Source organism: Typha angustifolia, chromosome 11 (assembly GCF_048772165.1).
Source record: "Typha angustifolia cultivar Huaian chromosome 11, ASM4877216v1, whole genome shotgun sequence".
Taxonomy (NCBI): domain Eukaryota; kingdom Viridiplantae; phylum Streptophyta; class Magnoliopsida; order Poales; family Typhaceae; genus Typha; species Typha angustifolia.
Window position 1 is genome coordinate 3,626,540 of NC_133249.1, and position 24,975 is coordinate 3,651,514.

Below are 24,975 nucleotides of genomic sequence, written 5' to 3' on the forward strand. Positions count from 1 at the left end.
AGAATTTGCAAAAAGTTGATAGTGGCTACTGTATAATACACACTTGGAACACACAAAAAAGGAAAATAAACAGATCTCTGAAATAGGATGCTAAAAGAGTAGTTCAGAAGAATGGAACAGAGGCTTTGATGATGCAAATTGACCTGCAAGTTTCTGGTTAAATGTGTTCATTGCTTCTCTTAATGGTCATGTTTCTACTACTACAATGCACTATAATTGGAATCTCAAGTATGTGGGCTGTCTGCAATTTAGAATTTATTTGACATCCATTGAAGTAGATGAAGCTGCAAACATTTACTGCACCAAAACTTTATGTGCCCAACCAAGTAGTTCAATAAGAGAAATTGTGTTAAGATCATTGAATGACTAGTTGGTTTTTTTTTTTTTTTAAATTGATACATTTATGTGAAACCATAGGAGCAACAGAAGAGGATAAGTAACAAACAAACTACATAATACAAAATACACACATCATTGATCTTTCTATTCATTATACATCAAAGTTGTAAAGATAATCAAATACAGGGAGCTTTGAACTAAGATGATAACCTCTCTCTCTCTCACACACACACACAAATGGTTGCTAGCTAGAAGCATGACACTTGCAGCAGCACATAATGAACTTAACTTTACTCCAAAAGGAAAGGGAACAGCAAACATGGCCCCACAGTATTCTCAAGGTCAAGAGGTAGTGGGTTAGTAGGTGGGCGGGTTGAGGGGTGAGAGAGAAGTTTAGTTCAAGACCAAACAAAGCCACTTATAACGTAGGTAGTAGAAATATTCAAAAGGAAAAAAAGCACAAACAAATTACAAGTTCTTGAAACCAAGAAAACTATTTTATTTGCATAAGGCCCTAGATGTCCATATCACATATTATATGCAACAACTTTGGTCATGGAAGCTCCCTTTCTTGCTTTCATGTTCATTATAGAGATCTGACAGAAGAAAGTGGACTTGAGAAAAATCCATGCTCTGAAACACGCAACAACATCGAAGATGCCTGATAAGATGATCATAATTTGCTTGACGGGAGGCCTGATGTCTTCAACTTCTTTTCTACCACCCTAGATAGCTTTTGTACTTCCTCCTTCGGAATGTGACGAGGACGGCTTAGCCAGAGGCCTCCGTCAACGACCATAGTAGTCCCATTGACATATTTACCTTCAGGAAGATTTAATTCATCAGGTCGAAGTATGAAACATTAGAATAGCAAATGAAAATTAGCTTCAGCTTTAAACTGTGCTGAACTTACAAGGGAAAAACATTTGGCAGTACTTTGGCTTAGATAATACACATTAAACACCTTTTAAAATGTTGACAAAATGAAAACCAGGTTACCTAATAAATTAAACACACAAGGAAAGGACAACGAAGCTAAAGATTTGGCATAAAAGAAAAACTAAACTGACCAGCCCATATAGTCAACTTGTATGGGTAAAAGAATTTATGAACATGTGCTTGTATCGGTTTTAATTGCATTCTTACTTGTTTAGCCCAAACATTCATTCTATGAACATGTACTAGTGTATGCTAGTAGCTCATTTTTGGGTAAAGAATTGATTGATCATGGGCTACCACTTACAAGTAGTTCGTTTTTGGAAAAAAGAAACTTAATCACATTATTCTACTAACCACAAAATCAGAAATAATGTGATTACAAAAGAATAAAAAAAACAGGTAACAAAAGGAGAAAATAAAAATTTCTCTTACTTATCAAATAAGCATTCAACAACTTGAATTCCTCATGAACAAATGCTTGAAAGTTGAAACAACTAATTTCCACATTTACTTTCTGCACTATATGTTTGAAATTTGAATGTGATATAGGATAACTTTTCCTACTTTATATACATACACAAGTTGGACCAAAAGCCAATCAATCAAGTTAGTTTCAGCAGGCAATTTGAAGTTCTAGTATCCAAAGGAAAACTCTTAGGTGGAGTAAAGGCAACCACTAGATAGTAGATAAGGATTGAACATTGGGTTGCTGAAAACAGAAGGATAAAGAAAAACTAATGTAGTTGGAGACCTGCATCAGAAGCGAGGTAAAGTGCTGCCATTGCAATATCCCATTTCTCCCCCAGCTTGTACAGAGGCATGTATTCTCGAGTTCTACTCGTCATCTCGTCTGGTACAAGTTTCCTCATTCCAGGAGTTCCTTCTATTGGTCCTGGTGCTATCCCGTTGACCCTAATATCATAATCGGTTCCCCATTCCAGAGCTAAGGATCTCGTAATACTGTCAACTGCCGCCTGTGAAAGCAGAGACCTTAGCATTTACATGCGATGTGCTCTTTCAACACAATCAAAGCATGTTAACATACCTTAGCTGAAGCTACATGAATTTGATACCAAGATGCCGTGTAGTGCAAAGTAGCACTTATATTTAAAATAAGGCCACCTTTATATGGACATTTCCCAGGTCCACCCTTTTTAAGGTATTTCAAGGCTTCGTGACACATAGTATATGTGCCCACAGAATCAATATCCATAACTGCAGAAAACCAAATTAAGGGCGATAAGAATTGTTGTAATTGCAGTGTCCAAAAGATCTACGAATCAATGCCTACCAAGATCCAAAACACAACCATAAATATCGTATCACCCAATTGGAAAAGCCTTTAAATTAAGCCTTAGCATGAATTTATCATGTTTGCTAACGCGAAAAAGCAACTCTTGTTTCAAGGGGGACATGCTAACAGTTATAGCAGAAATATGAGTTGTAATTCAACATATACTTGATTATAGTGCAAACAGAACATTATAGATCACGAATATTTTGGGATAGACCAATGATCAGCTGCAGATTTCTGTGTAGTAGATACCTGTTCGAAACCCATTAGGCGACAAATCCTCTGGTGATGCAAGAAAATTGCCAGCTGCCCCATTCACTAGAATATCAAGCTTCCCAAAATGATTAATTGTTGCTTCTAGAACCCTGGATGCATCTGCCTGCTTACGGACATCTCCCTCAAGTCCAATAGCCTGTGTATTATTATATCAAGAAGTCATTACCATATTTATTCCACTGAATCATTTAAAAGAGATTCTAGCAACCTATTTAGCATACATCTGCTTGATCACAGAAAAGAAATGGTCCATTCTGTTCTGCATGGAAGGAAAACATTAGAGACCTGTTGGTTGTTAAAGCACCCACGGCACATAAATTTGTTATTTGTTTATTAAAAATAAGTATGGTAAGTAAAATAAAATGGTGATACTTTATATCATATTCCCCTGCATCAAATGCAACTATACAAGGCTAGACTGAAGTTTCCAAACCATAAAGTAACCAAAGTTTTATCAGTTCCAATGATGTTTCAAAATTCTAGGCAATTTAAATGTTCAGCTCAATGCGTCAATGAATCAATTATATCAACCACCTCATCAAAAGAAAAACAACTTTAACAGCTACCCGTCTAAACAAAGAACGCAATTGATCATAACAACAGCCGTTTCGACAACCGAATCAATCAAAACCCCAAACTGGGTACCCAACTCGGCTACTCAGTAAAAACATCAACTTTTATCGGTGATAATAGTAAACTACATGAAAGGGTGAAACTTTCTTGAAACCGAGAAAGATCCAGAGTTGTACGGACACACCCGAATCCCCTCCTCCCGGAGGGCCGCTACGGCGGCGTCGAGAACTTGGCGGCGGCGGCCCATGATGGCGGCGGCGGCCCCATGCCTCCCGAACTGGGTGGAGATCTCGAAGCCAATCCCGGAGCCCCCTCCGGTGATCAGAGCAACCTTTCCCTTTAGGATATCATGCTTGAAAGGAGACTCCATTCCTCTCTCCCCCCAATTCTCGTTACCCACCTGACCTTTTAGAGGTTATATAGTTCACACCCTATGTTCTAATTTACAAATTGATCCTGCATTAACGAAAACTTTCAAACATTTTTCATATTTACAAATTGACCCCCAGTATCGATACTTCAGTTTACTTTGATATATAGTGTGGTTTAAGTAACGATATCTATGATTAAACTTAAACTGAGAGACCAAAATTATATAGATAGGTCTCAACTCTAATAACGCTAAAAGATAGGGTTTGGAATGAAATTCTTCTTTCAATGCGAGTAGGGCCATCCGGTATCTACTCGGAACAAGGCACATATGTTGACTTCGGCTTCTTTCCTTGTAATATGACAAACTTAGCAATCTCCAAAGTTTTGACATGATCACATCGATCAGTTTAAAAAGGAATAAAATTCCAACACTTTGTCGAGAGAGCTCCGTCAAGACCTTTTTCTTTCTTTCTTCATAGATGCATAAGAACAATGAGGTATCAGTGGGGAAAAAGGAAAAGGCAACACTCTTCTTTCATTTTCATTCCTTGTACAAAGCCAACATATTATATGGAGGAGAAAAAAAGAACAAAATGTTGTTACTCTACAGTAATTTGCAGTATAGTGGTCAGCCTAGGTTTTCTGTATCTCCTCAGAAGCAAAGAGGAGCAGACCACGCTTACAGAGGAGAAAGCCATGCAAGCACCAGCCAACCATGGCGGCATCCTGAGACCGGTGAGCGGGAAGAGAACACCTGCCGCGATTGGAATGGCGATGATGTTGTATGCCATGGCGAAGAAGTAATTCCAGCGTATACGGGTGAATGTCTTCCTAGAGAGATCGATTGCGGTGATGACATCCTCTAGGTTGTTCCTCACCAGCACGTAGTCTGCAGCTTCAATGGCAATGTCAGTCCCAGCACCGATCGCCATCCCGACGTCAGCAGCTGCAAGGGCTGGGGAATCATTGATACCATCACCGACCATCGCGACAATGCTCCCGTCCTTTTGGAGCAAGTTGACGACCTCTGCTTTTCCAGCCGGCATCACCTCGGCTCTCACGTCATCGATGCCAACCTGCCAGTTGAAACAGGTAGAATAAGATCAAGGATCAGCACTAAGAGTATGTTCTAATCCAAGTGAATTTTTAAAAGAAAACATGCTTTAAGAAAGAGTTCCTGATTCTAAGTTATCTAGCCCATGAATATCCATAGAATTGTGATGTTACAAAATAAAAAATAAAAACCAATTAATAACCAATTCATGGCATCCTTTTCAAGCGAAGGGAGTGCTACAAGACTAACCTCCTTTGCAACAGCTTGTGCAGTCCTTTTATTATCTCCTGTGACCATAACTGGATGAACGCCCATCTTTTTGAGGCCTTCTATGACGATGACCGCTTCTCTTTTCAAGGGATCAGTTATTCCCAAAACTCCAACGAAGTTGCCATCATATGCTACAAGTATACCAGTTTTTGCGTTCATTTCCAAATCCACCAAAAAACTTTCAGCTTCTGATGGAATGATTATCCCATATTCAGCTAACAATTTCCGATTCCCAACCTACAATAAAATATATGCCCCAGAAAGATCAATAAATACATTCATACACATGTATACATACAATAGATAAGTACATGGGGATTCTTGTGTGTGTGTGAACATGAGTGCCTGATGCAGAAATTTCTGGACAGGAACAATCATGAAGTAAACAATGATTTGCAGTGCATTTCTTCAAGGTTAGTGCTACAGAAGCCACATAGTTAAGAGAGTATGGTTCACTACAGAGATCATGTAGGCACCAACCACGATGCAACACTAGAGACTGAAATATGTTATTCCATTTGTGTCCTGAAATTGTCAGATTCAAGAAGTGGGTAGTGTAGAATGCTTGCTAGTGATGATTTAGACACCCAGGACTCACCAGAACCTCTTTCCCGTCAATCGAGCATTGGACACCTTTCCCGAGCTTTGCAGAGAAGTCCGCAACATCTAGAAGCCACTCGGACTTTAAATCTTCTTCATGTCGCCTTCCAGCATCTTTAGTTGTCGGAAGCTTGCCAAAGAAATGATAATGGAACGCATAATCCAGAATTGCTCTTGCAAGAGGATGCTCACTGCTTGCCTAAACTACAGCAAAAGGTAGACAAAAGTTAAAAGTTTGTGCTTATTAGTAATTATAGAATCCAAAAGAACTACTCTGCGAGGGCCTATAAAGTATAAGCTGTTTGTCTCACCTCTGCAGACGCAACTATCGTAAGGAAATCTCCAAGTTCCATTCCTGTGAAAACTTTTGCAGTTGTCACGGCAGCTTTCCCTTGTGTCAGAGTGCCTGTTTTATCAAAGATCACATAATTAATATTTTGAGCTCTCTCCAATGCATCTCCTCCTTTTATTAGAACTCCATGGGTGGCACCAACTCCGGTAGCAACCATAACAGCAGTTGGTGTTGCCAAACCAAGGGCGCAGGGGCAGGCAATCACTACGACTGATATAGAAAACATCAGAGAGAAGACAAAGCAATTGCTACTTTCTGCGATCCATGAGTTTGGATATGCTCCTAGTGATCCACAAATAAACCTACACAGAATAAACCAAAATTGAGTACCAAACTCATATGTTGTCTATTTCTTTCCAATAAATGTAAACTTACCACCCCAAGAATGTCAACAAGGACATGGTGATGACGATAGGAACAAAAATGCTAGCAACCTGTATTTAATAGAATAAATCATGTAAGTATCACGATTCTTGATCATGCCAATTATGAACAGGGCAATGCAAGGCAAAAAAATATATATATCAAAGACACTTGAAATAAATAAAATTAAAAATTAAAAATACAATTTGGATTACATATTGTTAAAACACCTATCAAGAAGATGTCTAATTAATAGAAAATAAGATAGAAGGTATGAAATCATCAACAGAAGTTAAAATTTTAACTCAGCTAATCAAGGCATCATCATTTATACTGTTAAAGTACAAGAAACATGCACTTGGTAAGATGGATCATGTCAGGTTGACAACATCAGTATGAGAGAGACAAGTAAGAAGACAGAAGATTTCAAAGTCACTATCAAAAAATAAACTAAAAAGTTTAACCAGGCATAAGTTTTGGATCTATATTAATATTATCACCTACTAAACATAAATTGAAGATTTAAACTGAGCCATTGATGGAACTTAATTCTCTCACAAAGCATCAGTACTAAGTACTAGCACTATGCAATGAGATCTATCTACCAGAATTCTGCTATTTCAGTTCATTCAATGGGATTCTATCTATCTTTCTCATTTGATGCACGAAGAATTTCCAGTATGATAAACAGAACTTCCAAATTTCCAGTATAATGCCTAGCAGTTTCAAACTCACTAACACACATACTCAGTTAACAAGGTTGAATTGACTTCAGGCCTCAGACAGCATAAATTTACAATTCCTGTCCCAGTATTGTTAGAGACAATATAATTAAGGAACACTAGTACTCTTCAAGCCAACCTCATATTGCAGAAGAGATGTTTACACTTATTTTAAAGCTGGATTCAGCATATGTAGCTCTGAAACATTGTTTCTATTACTTTTGATTAAAAATTAAATCTAACCTCCAAGATAAGATGATAATACAACATATGGCCATGCAAACTTTATCTCGACTCTTTTTTTTTTAATATTTTATTTTTTTTAAAAAAATTGAAATTCATAAAATTATTGTGCATTAAATTTCAACGTGAAGAAAATATTGAATCAACTTGCCTAGAAATATATGAAAGGTAAATCAGACAACTTTGTAAAATTTGTGTCCATAGATAAATCTTTTGTCATGCTATCTATGAAGTGCTTTAGAAAAAATAACTTGTGGATCACATAATGAAATATTAAACACGAATAAAACAAGCATGCTTACGTAATCTGCAAATTTTTGAATTGGAGCTTTAGACATCTGGGCCGTCTCAACGAGAGAGATTATCTGACTCAGAACTGTGTCAGACCCCACTTTAGTAGCTTGTATATGAAGGGCACCGTGTAAGTTCATTGTACCTCCAATAACTGAAGAAGATGCTTCCTTCAGGATTGGTGCAGATTCACCCGTTACCATACTTTCATCAACATAGCTTGTACCCCAGACAACAGTGCCATCAGAGGGAACTTTTGAACCGGGAATAACTTTCAAGACATCACCTGGTTGGACTAACATTGCATCTATCTCTCTCTCTACAATATGTCTTCCTTCTGAAGTCCATACAAATTGACACGGAATTAGGTGATAGACTGATACTTAAAGTATGTTGAATAATGGGTTTATTATTATTGCTGGATTTCAAAGAAATTGACATGAAATTAGGTGACAAATAGAGTAGAAATATAATACAGAATTATTATTATTGCCATTATTATCACTTATGGAATTGATATAACAATTTATAAATATCCAACGACAGATAAGAAAAATATGAAAATGCATCCCACCAGCAGCAATTATTAGGGTACTCATTGAACATAGATCCATTCTAGAAATTGTAAGTCTTGTCAGATTATAAAATCACATACCTGTATCTTTAACCAGCAAAAGAGCTGTAGCAGGGGCCAGTTCTACTAGCTTCTTGATAGCATCTGATGTCTTGCCTTTTGCAAGAACTTCCAAATACTTCCCAAATAACACAAATGTTATTATCATTGCACTTGTCTCAAAATATATGGGAAGCCAGAACCCAGTATACGCTCCATATAAAAGAGCACAAATAGAGTAAAAGTAAGATGCAGAAGTCCCCAGCACCACCAAGACATCCATGTTTGTAGAGCCATGTCTTAAAGCTCTATAAGCTGCAACATAAAATCGTTTACCGATAACAAATTGAACAATGCTCACCAATACCCATTTCACCAAGTCTCGCAGCAGAAAGGGTCCACAGTGCATGAGTAAGAAAGAGTTTACCATAGGTATGCGGGGGCAAACCATCCGAATTAAAAAGACAGGAATCTGTTGCAATATAACCAACAGATAAATTTGGTAAGGACACTATATATGAGAGTTTAAAAAGCATTTCCTCAAATAGAGAAACAAAGCATTCATAGCCATACAATTAAAGAAGAATATTCCGCAGATCATGAATCATCGTACTCACGCTGAGAAATAGACTAGAGAGGAAAAGGTGGAGCATTTTTGAGGCCTCTTGTGTGTCATTTGAAGCTGCTCGGATGTATGGATTCTGCACATGTACTTTCAGACTCCCGTTGCTTCCCTTCTCAATGGCATCGACTATCGTTCTCAAGCCAAGAAATTCAGGATCAAAAATGATTTCTACTTCTGCAAGGCCGGTATTTACCTGAAACTGCCTCACCCCTTTCATGTTCTTAAGAATTCCTTGTAAGACATGTAAGTCAATTTCGGTAGACAACCGATCCACGCTTAACAAAACTTTGTCTTGCTCACTACTTTGCATAAATACAGCATCAAATCCAGCATCCTCAATGGCATTAACAATTTCGTCTTTACTAATTACTGATGGATCATACTCAACTTCCCCTAGCGAAGTGGCCAAGGCAACAACTGCTCTTTTTACACCAGGTAGCTTTCTCAAAATCCCTTCAACAGAGTTTACACAAGCAGCACATGTCATGCCACTTATCCTGAACTGCCCAGACAGAGCCTTTTGAGATCTAGATTGACTATTACTAGAATCTGGGAGGATTTCTGCTTCAAATCCTGCATCTTCTATAGCATCTTTTATTTCTTCATCCTGGAAAATAAAATCCAGTAAGCGCTCACAGAATCCAAAAATAATTCAATACTTAAATTAGATATACCTGTCTATAACCACTTCTCTTGCCTATGATACAATTTCGCATATGATAATATACTAAAGTTTGTTATCTGTTTACAATAAATAACACGTTAATGGTATACACACATAAATATAAAACTGATATTGGTCGCGATTAGAGGAGCGCAGAATTCCGTTACTGACTACCCAAAAAGCAAATCATTTGAAGAGTACACCATAACTCACACAAAATACTCAACAAAGAAAAGGATACAGCTAAAACCAAATTCCCAATTCCTCGCCTAATACAAAAACTTCCAAGACAAATCAATTAAAAGTAATCCCAAGACAAACGACAAAAGAACAAAAAGCTCCGACCTTTACGAGATTGGGATCGAAGACGACATGGGCCTTGTTCTGGAGCAACGACACGGAGACGCGCGCGACTCCGCCGAGGGCGGCAACGGCGGATTCGACGGAGCTGCTGCAGGCGGAGCAGGTCATGCCGGTAACCCTAACCTGAATTCTCCTCATCCCCTTCTCCTCCCCGTCTTTTCCTCTCTCCTCTCCCAACTCTTCATCGTAGGCGTCGAGGAGCCGCACATCCTCGAGGTCGCCCGAGTCCTCCCTCGCCGATATGGCTTCCGGCCGCCGGTATCCGGCGACCGGCGTCAGCTGGACGTCTCTAATGCTCGGAGCCATAGGGAGGGGAGTTAAGAGACCGAGCGAGATTTGGGGGAAGAGAGGAGGAGGGGGGAGGAGGAGAAATAAAAGGAGAAGAAGAGTGGAAATAATAATAATAATAATAATAACGAAGTTGGTAGATCCGCGCATTGACGAATTTACCCTCAAACATTTCAGTAATTGGCAGATATGTCCTAATCTTTTTTATTCTTTATTTTTGGTTCTTTTGTTTATTTTATTTTTATGGATTATAGGGAGGTTTGATTCCTGTGGTTCAGGTGGTTTGTCGTTAGTCAAGGGCAGTTAACATTGGTGGTTGATCTTTCTCTCACCTAACTTGGTACCCTTTTCTTTCTTTGGGTTCGTAATGGTGCTGCTGCTTCCCTATAACATTTCTATCCTATCCCTTAGGAAATTATTTTATTGATTAATACGTAATTTATTTATCTTCCTAAATAAATCCTACAAAGACCTTTGTGAGGAATAGTTGGACGGTCTTGGTGTAATTATCTCTAGACTAAACTAAATTTTATGAGTATATATATAAATATATATATATATAATTGTTAAATATTTTTGATAAATTGTGGAGGGTATTTTGGGAAGAAAAGAGAGGGTTTCCATTGCTGTTGGGAGAGAGAGAGGAGTAGTGTCGAAGGGAAGACGCGGCACGAGTCACGACTCCGATTTTGACCCGCCGTCCTCTCTCTCCTGTCACCCCACGGTTTCCTTACCCACCTACCTAGAAATGATAAGCCCTAATCTATTCTAGAATAACTTTTTTTCTTATCCAGAATATAACTCTTATTCCATATTTACACGGTAATATTCATATTTTAAAATATAAATATTATTCATCAAAATCTTATTTTATTAGATATTAAATTAAAAAATATTTATGATAATTTTATAAAAAAATTAATATTTTTTTAGTTTTATATCGCATCAAAGATAAGTATTACACATTTATTCTAAAATATAAGTCATTACAGAAATAATTATTTTTAAAATAAATATTTATTTTATAAATAATAAAAAAATATTTATTCTAGAATCAATTTTATTCTTAAAATAAATGAGTCGTCAGGATATTTACATAATTCTCGTATAAATCTTTCAAAAAATTATAATGACCACTATATATTTTAAAATATTATAATTATTATTAAAATGATTAGGCTCCTCATAAAATATTATTCTGCTAGTTAAATTTAACTAGTCATAATTAAAACATAACATAGATTTAATAACAAAATTTATTTTGACTTTATATAAACTATTTTAAATGGTTTAAAAACTATCCAACATTTTCTTTTATGTCACACGAAAATTGTTGATAAATATTTTACTTTCTAAACTTTAAGGACATAAGATATTTTAGTTATTTATATTACTCTGTTAGGAATATTAGAGCATTAAGGTGATGGTTATGATTTTAGGTATTGATGACCATAAATATATATGCCACAATGGAGGATGCAATAAATGGCCAAAATATATAGCAAAATCAATAGATTTAATTTGAATTAATTTTTGTTGCTTTCTCCTTATCATTGTTTCTTTATTCATATAGTCCTTGGATAAATCATTGTTCTTGATCAGGATTAAAGTAGCTCAACTGCTCACCAACTTGAACCCCAATAACTAGGGAAGACAACAATTGATAAATATATGAAAGAAGGGATTTTCTTCTACTTCTACCATAAAACCCCAATATCAATAATAATGTAAACACCTTAGATTCTTAGTCAAAATCTCTTTGATATATTGACTATTTAAGAGCTTTTAGGCATCTCTAAGGAAAAGTATATGTTAGGACCTTTGAAGAGAAAAGACCCTTTGACCAACTTCTAGAAATTCAATGATATAAATAAACATCAATTTGGATCATAATTTTTCTTTTACATATATATTATAGAGAAGTGGAAATTTAATAATATCGTAATTAAATTAATATAATTAAAATTTGAATTAAAACATATTAATACAAGATGAGCCTCTTTAACTAACTAAACTAAGCACTATCTATTGACATACATATTATATTATATGCATACGTTGAGACTTTGCAAATGAACCTACTTTTATTATTATTATTATTATTATGTAGACTTCTGATAATTCTTTGCAAATTTGCACTAATTGTAACACCTAAGCTAACCCAAGTGGGGAAGTATAAAGATTGAAATCTAAAAGTTGATAGCCTTTTGAGTCATTAATTATTTTTATTTTATTTTTCTTTGCAGTCCATCCCTTGCAATTCCTTCTTATTGCTTAGCACCTCAGCATATCCTTTGTGCCACCACCACCACCAGTAAAAGCCTTTGCATGTCGCCCACTTTCCTGCCAAAATTGAGACATTCCTCTCACTTTTGCCATGCACAGTGATCAGTGGATCCATGTCTGACGTGAATTAATGATCCATGACTTGGAAATACACCACCTCCAGTTGCTAATAATCCACACCAAGTCTGATCTTAAATAAAAGAAAGAACGAAAGAGAAGAGCTGGTAATCGATTGATCTTTTAGAAACCTTCTCATAAAAAATACATATATATGGGTGTGGATCGATCTCAGTGCCCACAGAAAGACGCAACCTAGTTTGTTGCCCAGCAAAATATCTTGTCCTTCGACAGTGGAAAGATGAGGGCAAATCCGGGAAATACAAGGGAGAACTTCTGTGGTACAACTTGTACTACAAGGAGATATTGCATGTACTGCAACCTAGCTACCAAACTAAATCGTGAGTGACTCCTTCAAACTTAGCATTGTCAGCTGACATTAATATGGTAAGGTTTTAAATTCAATTCAAAGATAAGTCTCTCTCTCTCTCTCTCTCCCAGTCTTCTCTCCCCTATTAATGTGTTAATTAGTTCTTGCATAGATTTTGTTCGTATATTTCAGATCGAGTAGTAGCAGTAGCAGTAGCAGTAGCAGCAGCAACAACAACAGCTGAAAGTAACAACAGTATTTATACAAGAATAAAGAAGAGGAAGAAGAAGAAGAGGCGGAGGAGAGAAGAAAAAGAATGCATTGACTGCTTGGCGACAACAGTCAATGACATCGATCATGGATCGCAATAATTTTTGGTGCACATATGACGATGCAGGATATTCAAAATGTACGCTTTTTAATTTATTACCATGATTATCATTAAATTTGTTTATTTCATAAAAAAAAACAATAATTTAGGCCACTCTAATCTGGATGCTTTCGTATGTGCTCTTGCTTCGTCATGAAGCACACGCAAAATATAATTATTCTGCCAAAGGAGGAGGGCAGGATAGGTGGGTATTAATTTATGTTATCATCGCTTAAAGTTCTTAATCTAGATTTGATTCCAAATCTTGAGTTATATAAATTAGTCTTGGTAAATTTTATTAACGAGAAAAAGATATTCTTGATATACATGTGTAGGAGAGCACGAGAACCCATTTATCACTTTTGACTATAGAAAATTATTCCTACCCATCCAATCCTTGTTAATGCTTATTTTCTCTCTCTTATAATATTATTTTAGTTTATCTTATATCTTTGACTGTGTAGTACCCACAGCAATAGCAACATTATATGTATAAAAATAAAAATTAATAAATTATCACGTTTGACACTGATCATTCTACTTATGACACCGGTTGTGGATGACACTGACCATTCTACTTATGACACCGGTTGTGGATGACACTGACCGTTCTACGTATGACACCGGTCGTGGATCGCAATAATTTTTAAGTGCATCTATGACGATGTTGACTATATTCTAACTCTTATTAATATAAGAATTCTTTTTTTTATGATAATTTCACTTAAACCTCTTAAACTATTAATGTTTTTCGCATACACTTTCTGAGCTATTTTTTACTACGATCGTTTTTGAATTAATTTTTTTAAATTTAAATGTCCTTATAGTTAGAAAAAAAAAATTCTCTTAGTTTGAAGAGATATATGCGAATATATTTTTATTTCATGACTTGCACGTAGACAATAAATTCAAAAGTTTAAAAAATATATGTAAAAAATTATCCATAATGTTAGTTAGTGTATAAATTTTGTTTATATATATATAATGCTTTTGTACTGTAGACCTATAATAACAACAACGGTAGGGGTAGTATGGGTATAAGAATAGAATAAATTATCACAGTTGACACTGACTGTTCTACGTGTGACACGGTTGTGGGTCACAATAATTTTTTAAGTGCATCAATGACCATGTTGAATATAAGTACATTCTGTTAATTTATTGACACGCTTATCATCAAAGGAATTGGATAATCTATTTTAATATTATTATTTTTAGAATAAATGTTAGGAATGGATGCTTCAGTATATGTTGCAGGCTGACTGTGAAACACACACAAAATAAAATTCTCACTAAACAAGAAGAAAAAGGAGTAGTAGTATTACCTTGTTTACTTTATCATCATCTAAAGTTCCTTGATGCAAATTTGATTCCAGATCTTGAGTTATATAAATTAGTCTTCTTGATAAAATTTATTAACGAGAAAAAGATTGTTAATATACATGTACAGAAGAGCACGTGTACACATATATCTTTTCTTTGATCATTTGATTATATAAATATTTTCTCTCCATCCAACCCTTATTAATGCAAGAATCTTTCCTCTCTCTCATTAATTTTAATTAGTTCGTGCCAAATTTTGTTCACGTATATATACTAATTTTCTACATTAAACCAAAGTATTTATATAAGAACAAAAAGAAGAATTGAATAGATTATTATATTTGACACTGAATATTCTACGCAAGATAACGGTCGGAGATTATAATAATTTTTGAATGTATCTATGACCACTTTGAATGTTCGAATTGTACATTGTAATAATTTATTATCAGGCTTTTCATTAAAGTAACCCAAATAATATATTTTAATATTTAGTAATTTTTTAAGATATATTTAGACCACTATGAATAGGAATGGATGCTTTTCTATATGTTCTAGCCTCCGTCACGAAGCACATAAAAAACATTACTTCCACTGAAAAAGGATATGAGAAGTGGGTAGGACTAGTCATATTTTTTTATCTTTTTTATATCTAATCAAATTTACTTATAAAAATATTAAAATTAGTTAATCGAATTCAGAACTTAGCCTCAAACTAAATATGACTATTTGATACACATACATCTCTTACTTAAGCTTTTTGTTATATAAATCTTTTGGTCTCCATCTAACCCTTATTAATGCAAAGAAATCTTGTGTGTAGATAGTGTGGAAGTCTTAATTCCTACCTAAGATTAATGAGGTATTATGAGTGTCCTCTCTATCTCTCTAATAATTTTTTTTTAAAGAAGAGAAGGAAGTAGAAGGAGGGTTGCATAAGGAAGCCTGAAAGAAAAAGATATGACTCCTAAAGACTAAAGTAGATAGATGCTAATATCCAATTTAAGAGAAGTTATGGGCCCAGGTCTTGAGTGGTGATTACTACAATTAATAAAGTTGCCCACTAATTGCCGTTGTTATTAGAAAAAATAATCATCAATAAAGTGATTTTGGGTATCTTTTAGGCAATTCTTTTTATATCCTACCAGTTGATTGTGTGTGCAAAAAGAGAGAGAGAGAGAGAGAGAGACTACTTGGATTGATCACAGTGATCCTTCTCATATTCTTTAAGATGGAGAGATTATGAGCTCTTTCTATGGTGTTTTTCATGTTTGATAGAGAATAGGCATATAAAGTAGCTCAAATCTAAGTTATGCAATATGATTTAAAAACATTTTAATTGCATCTTTCTTCTTCTCTCTTCCTTTCCTCACCTCATTACTTCATAACCAGGTGTGTTTGTTCTTCTTTTTTGTTGCCAAATAAGGACAAGGAAAAATAGATAAGATTCAGAGTACATTAAGATTACAAAGAAGGCTGGGATTGCTGGAAAAAACTTTAACAAAGAAGAAGTGGAGATTATGGAAAGAAATCCAGCAGTAGTCAGGGCATTTTTCTTGAAGATTCTTGCATTTCTTTCCTTCCAGAGCTTCCACCATATTAAAATTAAAAAGCTATCTCAATCAACTCTGTACTGCCTTTTGATTGAGCTTCTCCTTCCAATCCAACTAGAATTCTTGAAATGAAATGAGAGGGTATCTAAAGTTACCAGGAAACCTTGAAATAATCTTTCTAAAGTAGAAGCATCTTGGGAAATAAATGATCTTTTATGTTTCATTTGTCTCTGAGCTAAGAATACAAAACTCATAAAACCCCTTCGTCCTTAATATGCCCTTTGAATTGATCTTACTATATGAAACCACTACAATGGGAAAAACTCTAATCTCTCTCCCTCTACCTCCTTGCAATTTTCTTAATAAATTATCTCCTAAACCCACTTGTTGTTCTAGTTTACAGATTATTTTCATATCAAATCAAAGAGATGGAGAAGCATAAGTACCATTTGAAGAAAAAGCTCCAAAATATTACCCTTTCAATCACTTAGCTATTCTTTTGCCATAAGAAATTAGAGTTACTCTCCTTCATAAATTGTTTCTAATTTCTTGTTGTTTGACTCTCCAAAGAGAATTGGAACTACAGAGGCAACGTCCTTTTATCATTTTGGAATCTTATGGAGACACTGTATAATTATTGATGCAGTAGGTATCCAGGGATCAAGCATTTAGGTAATTAATGGTGATAGTTTTTATGAAATAAGAAAAAGCTTTTAAAGAGCTATAGGGTCCTACCTTTCCATTGACCCAATAATTGTGGACATATTAGGTAGGAGCACTAACTAAACCCATTTACATAAGAAAGTAAAAGTTGATCGATTATCTTATCGATAATTTTTGTTTAGAGCCTAACACAAGGTTAAGATGGGCCAAATCTATCTATAATATAAGCTTAGCCCATCCATCTATTTATGAGAACAACATTTTAGTAGATATATATATTCTCCCCTTTTAGTCTTGACTAAGATCTTCTTCTTCTTCTTCTTCTTCTTCTAAAATTATGGAGCAGAGAGCTTCAACTCCTCAAAGGGAGCAGTTGCACTTAGAGCTATGTATAGAGAACATACATATCATGCCAAAATTTAACCTAAAAGAAAATAACAAATATAAACTAGTGGGCTCATCAGGAGCATAAGGCGATAAGATAAGAATCATAAGATAAGAATTAAGATGTATATTGCCAAAGTGATTAGATCCAGTCCTGGGACAAGATTGTAGTACATGAATGATAGTAGTACATAAATGATAGTAGTACATAAAGGATGGTAGTCTTAACGCCTCATGAAATGATGGCCCAGAAAGCTCCCAACTACACCTCTCTCTCTCTCTCTCTCTGTGCTGGATCTGTAGAAAGTTATGATGGAACTGACATGGGCCTCACACTCAGCAGGAGGAACACCAGTGCCATACGAGATCTTGCAAGTGATGCAAGGTATAAAAGTATGAACGCGATCATAGTAAATATTAGTTACATAGCTAAGATTGTAAATTTCCATTATAACTCACATACATTATAACTCACTAAAGTATAATTGCCTCTGTAATATATATATATATATATATATATATATATATATATGAACAAGAGTTTTACTTGTGAAATAACCGTCTAAAGTATAATTGCCTCTGTAACTTGTTAATTAATATTTCTGTATAATATATAAAATAAATATATACAAAATTTACGGATAAAACATTATAGTAGTAATAGTAAGAATAACACTATCATTGCATATTCCACACCTTATCCTATGGAATTCTTAGGTACTATTAGACTCAACCTTTTATTAACTTGATAGAGTGATCTGGGTGTATGCATATTGTATCCTTTTCATCATAAATAACATCACAAGCCATACAAGGTAGGAGATATTAAGTTGTGACAACGAACATAAACGTCATAAAGTATGAACAACTACATAATAATAATAATAATAATAATATATATATATATTTAATCCCAGACTGACTGGGTCAAGCTCTATCTAGTCTACTAAAATGGGCCATGCGAGTTGAGCCCGATCCAACCCGACCAATACCCAGATCTAAAATCATTAGAAGCATTTTAAGCATTTTTCTATTAATTCTTTCCCATACTATCTATATAATAAGACCGTTATTCTTACCCTTCATGCGCTACCTTTCACGCTCTCACTTCAAAACAAAACCAAAGGGAACAGTGTGATTGACTATTGTAGAGGGATTTTAAAACATACTTATTTTTCTTTTCTTTTTAGACTCTTCCACTCCAAGAAATACATAACATACAGGGCTCTTTTATCCCTACATCTTTTTCACTCTGACTGAGAAAAACTCTAGATCCTTCTTTCTACGACTGGGTCAAAGCTTTAGTCGCCGGAGGTTAGAATAAACAATTAATACGACAAAGGTCATAAGGTTTCTATAATTTTAATGCAGAATAATAGAAGGCTTTATTTATTTTTATTATATAATAATAATTAAATATTTTTTTTAATTTTTTATAACAATAATAAATGTTTGGAAGCATTTTTAAGCTTTTTCCTATTAATCCTTTGAGATAAATGATAATGGAAGGAGACCGTTATTCTTACCCTTTATATGCAACGTTCCACGCTCTCATGAACTAAAGGGAACAGTGTATGTAGCTTTCGTACTCACTCTTCGTCCGACTGCTCCTCCGACGCTGTAATTCTTTCTCTCGATTGCTGGCCTCGAATTCCCATGGCGGAGGCGAATCCCGAGAAGAAGGCGGAGGAGGGAAAGGAGGAGAAGGATAGGCCAGTTCGAGTTTACGCCGACGGCATCTACGACCTCTTTCACTTCGGCCACGCCAGATCTCTCGAGCAAGCGAAGAAACTGTAATCCCTCTCAGACCCAGTTCGATCTTTACCAGGATTTCCAGAATCTACCTTGTTTTCCTTCTTCTTCGATGCCTGCATGGTTGGAATTTTCGGGTTTTCTTTCGTTTTGTCGTTTTGGTTGCATGTTTTTGGTGAGTTGGGATCAAAAGATCTGCGGGTTTGATTTTTCTTGCGACGTGTTATGGGAAAGTTTGCTCCTTTTTGTGTCCCTGTTAGGGATTAGAGGGGATCACAGGGTTTAGGTCTGTTTTCTTGAATTGGGTTTTCCATCTTCTCGAAATTTGATTGTTTTGTTAAATTATTAGGAGTTAAGTTACTTCACCTATTACTATCAAGGGTATTTTATGGAATAAACTGGTGGAAGTGGAACCCGAAGGCAAAGAGTAAAAGCCTAACAGGTAACTTTTTGTGACCACACAGTATAATCAATTTACAATTAGGTCTGTTTTTTTCATAACAAATTCATGGGCCAGGTGGGCAATTTGCCGACCACCTTCTCCTTTTTGTTCTCTGATCACTTTAACACAAGGATATTATTTGACTCTTTGCAAATCACAAGTACTAACTGAAATCATAGTATGATATCTGAGTTTCAGTTGGAAAGCATTGAATGTTGGCAAGTGTTTCCAGAAGTTGCAGAGCTGTTAGATATTGGAAAAGTAGCTTGTGATGGTAAAGGAAACATTGAAATGTTATCAGATTTCGTCAGTTTGCTCTTAAGTTGTACAATCTCAAGTCATGCCGTATGTTTAGATCTACCAATGAATTAATGTATTATTGAGGAAGTTAAAAATTAACTACGAAATAATTAGGGAGATCTTTCTACTGAATGTTAGAAGCATCAGCAGTAACTTGTTGAGTATATTTGGCTTTTGACAAATGTTTACTGTATCAAAATATCCATTTGTCTGACTTTCGTGAACTTTTTGATCTATTACTGCAGTCAAGGGATAACTCTTCTTATGATGTAGGTTTACAAACACGTATCTTCTTGTTGGATGCTGCAATGATGAAGTAACACACAAATATAAAGGGAAAACAGTTATGACTGATAGCGAACGTTATGAATCTCTTCGGCATTGCAAGTACTTTCTCTGAAACTTTCCCTTTATAATTTATCAAGTCCTGATCCTGGAACTTTCATTCAATTCTATTACAAACTTTACTTTTGACTGTGTATTTCTTTTCCTTTTTAATTATTATGCCTTTTCTTGTGTCAAAATTTATTTATTATTTTATAATGGGCTAGCTATCCAACTCGCTGATTTTTTAATCATCCTGGGCGAGAAAACTTAATCCAAGACCTCATCCTTCTGACTTTGGGTGATTATTTCTGAGGGAAAATGATGGCAAAGTAGTGCCTCATTAGGGATTCAAAATGAGGGAAGTCTTGACTGTTTGCTATTTAAACTTAAGTAGACCATTGATGGAATCTTTTATCTCTCAATTTATCAATCTTTAGGGATTCAAAATGAGGGAAGTCTTGACTGTTTGCTATTTAAACTTAAGTAGACCATTGATGGAATCTTTTATCTCTCAATTTATCAATCTTTCTAGTCACTGAAAAATATATGGAGACCTCTTAAAAGTACCTTAGAATAGGCATTATTGGGTGATTATTGAGCTTTCATATGGTTGAAAAACCCGACTCATTGCAGCCGGTCACTTGGTTGCACAATTTCCTGCTAGAGGATTATATGTTACTTTGAAATTAAGTTAACAATCTTATAAACATAGTCAATTGACTCAATTTATCAATTTATTTAATTCAGTTAGTTGACCAACGAAATATTCTCTATGGGTTATAATGGTGCTCATCCCACCTCGTAGAGTTTCGCCCTTCAATCAATCGGGAGAGAAAAATGACCCCTTCAATCAATTGGATACTGTCATTTGGGATAGTATACATACTCTGATATGAAGCTTCTACCCTGAAATATGGATAACTTGTCCATGTTTTTCGCTTCTTAGTTTGTTTTTGTTTATTATATGAATAAGTTCTTTTTAATGAGCAGTAGAGTTGTTCAGATGAAACTTAAAACTTACGGAACTAAAACAGATTTGAGAATGAAAAAAGGGGTTGAACTTTATTGAATTGTTTCGTCCTTTTCCTACATACTAGATTAGTTTGAAATTAGTCAAGTTTTGCTTATTTCAAATTGCACAGTGAAAGGGCATATTTTTCTTGGGGCACATTGGAGAATATGAAAGAGTGAGTATATATAAAAAAATTATCTATTTTGTCATCATTGCAGATGGGTTGATGAAGTTATTCCTGATGCTCCTTGGGTTATCACAAAAGAATTCCTTGACAAGCACAAGATTGATTTTGTAGCACATGACTCTCTCCCGTAAGGTCATCCTGCCCAAATGTGTATACTTGATCTGTATGTTTTTTTATGCTAGCAACATATATATATATACTATAGGTAAATATAGAGTATGCTTTACTTTCAGTCAATTTACTCTTTCGAGAGTGGTTCGTCATGAAAAAGAGTATAGGCATGTCTAGTTTAGATTTTTAGGCTGGCAAGAGCAAGCACTAAAATGTCTGGTCGCATGGTCTACTTAGATATGCTGATGCAAGTGGAGCTGGCAACGATGTCTACCAATTTGTGAGTTTAAGCTTCTTGTTTCCATCTATTTTTCCCCACAATTTTTTTTATTGAAATCCTATTCACTCAGCAACTATTAAAAGAATATTTTTCTCTGCTTTCCCTTTTATATATCGATTCATAACCTTGTGGCACTCAGGTTAAATCCATAGGTAAGTTTAAAGAGACAAAGCGAACAGAAGGGATATCAACATCAGATATTATCATGAGGATTGTCAAAGATTACAACCAGTATGTCATGCGCAACTTGGCTCGCGGATACACTCGGGAGGAACTTGGTGTTAGCTATGTTAAGGCATGTTTGTTTAAGATGTTTGTACACACACTATGATACATGATTATAATATTCTGTTAGAATGCTTAATTTTCCAATGTTCTCTGTATTACTATGATTAATGAGTCTAACTTGTTTTGGTAAATATTTCAGTGTTTTGGCAGCTGATCTTTATGTTGTTGCCTTCTTACCAGGAAAAACGGTTAAGAGTAAACATGGGGTTGAAGAACCTGCGTGACAAAGTGAAACAACAACAGGAAAAAGTGAACGAAAAGGTAGTTTTCAGGCAGTAGTGTAATATATTAGTTCCCATTTAGGACTGAGTTTTGTAAGAAGGCTCAGTAATTGCAGGATCTTTGTGAGGCTATAACTTAATCATTCAAATACCATCACCTGAATCTCAACCATGACTATTTTCTAGCGCCAACCATTCAGTATACCATCTTCTTTGTAGAAGTTTAACTACTTTACAAAGTTACCTTTTTTTCCTTGATTTTCCTACATTATAGCAACTGATACTCTGATCTGTTAAAGTTTCTTTTTTCCTTGTTTTATGTCGAAGGCTATTTTGGATCTTCTTCTTTTTCTTCTTTTCATTTAGTCTGTTCACTCGGAGATTTTCGTATTTATTTGCTTTTGACAATAAATTTGTGGACCCGTTCAGCTGAACACGGTTGCAAAGCTGCATGAAGAGTGGGTGGATAATGCAGATCGATGGGTTGCTGGTTTTCTTGAAAAGTTTGAGGAAGGTTTCCATTCAATGGTGAGCTGCTTTTACCTGCATATATAAAAGAATACACTTGGTAATGCATCTAATATTGATTACTCTGCTGCCTTTGCCAGGGAACAGCCATCAAGGAGCGAATTCAAGAAAGTCTCAGGGGGCAATCGCGGGACTTCAGTCTGCTGCAGTATGAGGATGAGTAGTCTCCAGTTTATCTGTATGTAAATTAAAGTCAGAGTCTAGATGTAGGCAAGAAATTGCTGAAAACAAATCCCATAGCTACAACCATATTCTATTTGTGAGAGTATCATTAGCAGTTTCCTTCCAATGCTACAAACTTGCTATTGACATTTGTTCTGAGCATCTAGCATTTGTTGACACTATGGTTTGCTACAAAAATTAATCTTAAAAAGTTGTGTGGCTTTCCTGATAGCATCCAGAAAGTTGCTCTTTTGCTTAGTTCGACTGTATCATTTATTTCCCAGTTGTTATTTTGAGGTAGAAGTCAAAAGAGTAATCTATATTACCATCTATTTAGCATTACTGTGGAACCTCCTCATTGATATATTTGCAAAATTATCAACCTCTCTTTGGGCCATCCCAATATTTCTTTCTTGGCTAAAATGTTCTTCCCTTCCCATTTTCCTACCTATGCAAAAAGGCCACTTAGATGTTCTTCTTTCTTCTTTTCTAGGATCGAATCGATTCTACTACGGCAAGTTGTCTCTTGTTTGATTCATTTTCCTGACAAAGGATTGCATTGCAAAGTATTGAGATGCTCCCATGCTATCAGACTACATCTTCCCTGTAGGAGGCCTCTATTAAATATTCCCTGCTTACTTTTGCTACTAAACTTGTACTGGAAAGTGGTACTGCTTCCTTTGGAATCTTGCAAGCTTTGTTGCGTTCAGGAATTTGGTCAAGCTCAAGTGGTTTTGTGATGAATTGAGTCTTTGCTCAACTGGTAGACGAGCCCTTTCTGCTGATGGGAGCCTTTGGAATACTATGAGCTAAATTTTGGGCGTGAATGTAGTCTTTTGTTCAATTATTCGTGATCCATCCACTAGCAATTGTCAAAGATGCCTTCTTCCCAATCATCCTTGGAACATTATAAAAGAAACACTTTTAATTCCTTTGAAAATGAACACTATAAAGTCTTTTTATTTGATGGTTTAGGGGTGTTACTCAGCACCAGAGTCCTTTATTAAACTTAATATAAAGAAGAAGGAAAAAAACAAAGGTAAATATGGAGGAGAACTTTAGTATATTTATTTTATGAATTGAGTACTCTTGAGTCCTTTCATCAGTGAAGTATGATGATCTTTTGTGTAGAATAATAGCTGCTTCAAAGATACTAAACTACAGACCTCCCAAAGATGCCAATATGCCATTCCTTCCAATCTCGTTATTCCCCCTCAAAAAGGAAAAAGATAGTTAGGTTAGTGGATTTATCTCATTAGGATATAGGCATATCCCATGCACCACCACTCTCTTCCCCTTCACTCCTCTTCTTTCACCACCTCAAGAGGAGTAGCCTCTTCCCATGCTAACTCTCCTGTATCCTCTCTACTCTTGATATTGTTAACCTTAAAAATCATGGAAGAACCCCTGCCCACCTCCCATAACGCCTCCACGTCTCCACCTCCCCGCGACCAGCGTGCCGATTCGCCGCCGCCGTCGTCGCTAGACTACGACGTCGTGGTCATCATGGCGGCAATGATCTGCGCGCTCGTCTGCGCCCTCGGCCTCAACTCGATGCTCCGGTGCGTCGTCCGCTGCACCCGCCACGCGCTCACGGAGCCAGTCGGGTGGGTGGCGCAGCGCCGCGCGAACGCCGGGCTCAAGCGGGAGGACGTCGTCGCCCTCCCGATCGCCACGTACGCCGCGCCGCCACTGCAGCCCTCGTCGTCATCCGGCTCGCCCGCGCCGCAGCCGCCGGGGTGCGCCATCTGCCTGTCGGACTTCGCAGACGGGGATAAGATCCGGTTGCTGCCGGCGTGCGGCCACAGGTTCCACGTCGTATGCATCGACACGTGGCTCCTGTCGCGCTGCTCCTGCCCGACGTGCCGGCACCGCCTCCTCTCGGCGCAGGGCATCGCTGAAGGTTCTCCTTTAGATGTCTGAAGTCTATATAGATCTTGCGTATTATGTTTCTAAATAATTCTCTTGTAATAATTCGTATTATAGTAGTTAATGGATATATAGTATCTATTAATGGACTGAGACAGAAGAGAACGCTTTTAATCTCTCACACAAGGAACGGCATACGAACACAATCCAGAAGAGTTTAATGGTGTTAGATGATTCATTCAGCTTTAT

At 36.1% G+C, this 24,975-nt stretch overlaps 4 protein-coding genes across 4 annotated transcripts; 2 read left to right on the forward strand and 2 right to left on the reverse strand.

The window, feature by feature from the left end:
• Positions 1-814: 814 nt before the first annotated feature.
• Positions 815-3,825, reverse strand: LOC140769543 (peroxisomal 2,4-dienoyl-CoA reductase [(3E)-enoyl-CoA-producing]-like). The gene is made up of 5 exons (XM_073110267.1): positions 3,606-3,825; positions 2,825-2,984; positions 2,324-2,493; positions 2,030-2,252; positions 815-1,161 (listed from the first exon to the last, which is right to left on the reverse strand). Exons 1-5 carry the CDS (start codon positions 3,789-3,791, stop codon positions 1,013-1,015), a joined length of 888 nt encoding a protein of 295 aa, XP_072966368.1. The 5' UTR covers positions 3,792-3,825; the 3' UTR covers positions 815-1,012.
• Positions 3,826-4,309: 484 nt separating this feature from the next.
• On the reverse strand, positions 4,310-10,320 carry LOC140769542 (cation-transporting ATPase HMA5). The gene is made up of 9 exons (XM_073110265.1): positions 9,936-10,320; positions 8,919-9,533; positions 8,344-8,773; positions 7,700-8,025; positions 6,445-6,503; positions 6,029-6,371; positions 5,716-5,916; positions 5,097-5,354; positions 4,310-4,869 (listed from the first exon to the last, which is right to left on the reverse strand). The coding sequence occupies exons 1-9, from the start codon at positions 10,257-10,259 to the stop codon at positions 4,393-4,395; spliced, it is 3,033 nt and encodes a 1,010-aa protein (XP_072966366.1). The 5' UTR covers positions 10,260-10,320; the 3' UTR covers positions 4,310-4,392.
• An 8,483-nt stretch (positions 10,321-18,803) lies between these two features.
• On the forward strand, positions 18,804-23,088 carry LOC140771205 (choline-phosphate cytidylyltransferase 2-like). Its single transcript, XM_073112650.1, has 8 exons — positions 18,804-19,040; positions 20,015-20,128; positions 21,299-21,394; positions 21,616-21,658; positions 21,798-21,953; positions 22,127-22,207; positions 22,597-22,695; positions 22,776-23,088. The coding sequence occupies exons 1-8, from the start codon at positions 18,904-18,906 to the stop codon at positions 22,857-22,859; spliced, it is 810 nt and encodes a 269-aa protein (XP_072968751.1). The 5' UTR covers positions 18,804-18,903; the 3' UTR covers positions 22,860-23,088.
• Positions 23,089-24,085: 997 nt separating this feature from the next.
• LOC140771028 (probable E3 ubiquitin-protein ligase ATL44) lies at positions 24,086-24,890 on the forward strand. The gene has a single exon (XM_073112380.1). It carries the CDS (start codon positions 24,133-24,135, stop codon positions 24,778-24,780), a length of 648 nt encoding a protein of 215 aa, XP_072968481.1. The 5' UTR covers positions 24,086-24,132; the 3' UTR covers positions 24,781-24,890.
• The last annotated feature ends 85 nt before the right edge of the window (positions 24,891-24,975 follow it).

Excerpts from the sequence above, each read along its gene's own strand:
- LOC140769543 (XM_073110267.1), bottom strand. The coding sequence starts at position 3,791 with ATGGAGTCTCCTTTCAAGCATGATATCCTAAAGGGAAAGGTTGCTCTG. Across the intron at positions 2,494-2,824 it reads GCCTAATGGGTTTCGAACAG|TTATGGATATTGATTCTGTG; the intron begins GTATCTACTACA and ends GGTTTTCTGCAG. Across the intron at positions 2,253-2,323 it reads TTCATGTAGCTTCAGCTAAG|GCGGCAGTTGACAGTATTAC; the intron begins GTATGTTAACAT and ends CTGCTTTCACAG.
- LOC140769542 (XM_073110265.1), bottom strand. The coding sequence starts at position 10,259 with ATGGCTCCGAGCATTAGAGACGTCCAGCTGACGCCGGTCGCCGGATAC. Across the intron at positions 8,026-8,343 it reads TTTGCTGGTTAAAGATACAG|AAGGAAGACATATTGTAGAG; the intron begins GTATGTGATTTT and ends TATGGACTTCAG. Across the intron at positions 6,504-7,699 it reads TTCAAAAATTTGCAGATTAC|GTTGCTAGCATTTTTGTTCC; the intron begins GTAAGCATGCTT and ends TATTAAATACAG.
- LOC140771205 (XM_073112650.1), top strand. The coding sequence starts at position 18,904 with ATGGCGGAGGCGAATCCCGAGAAGAAGGCGGAGGAGGGAAAGGAGGAG. Across the intron at positions 21,659-21,797 it reads GCAACGATGTCTACCAATTT|GTTAAATCCATAGGTAAGTT; the intron begins GTGAGTTTAAGC and ends TGTGGCACTCAG. Across the intron at positions 21,954-22,126 it reads TTGGTGTTAGCTATGTTAAG|GAAAAACGGTTAAGAGTAAA; the intron begins GCATGTTTGTTT and ends CCTTCTTACCAG.
- LOC140771028 (XM_073112380.1), top strand. The coding sequence starts at position 24,133 with ATGCACCACCACTCTCTTCCCCTTCACTCCTCTTCTTTCACCACCTCA.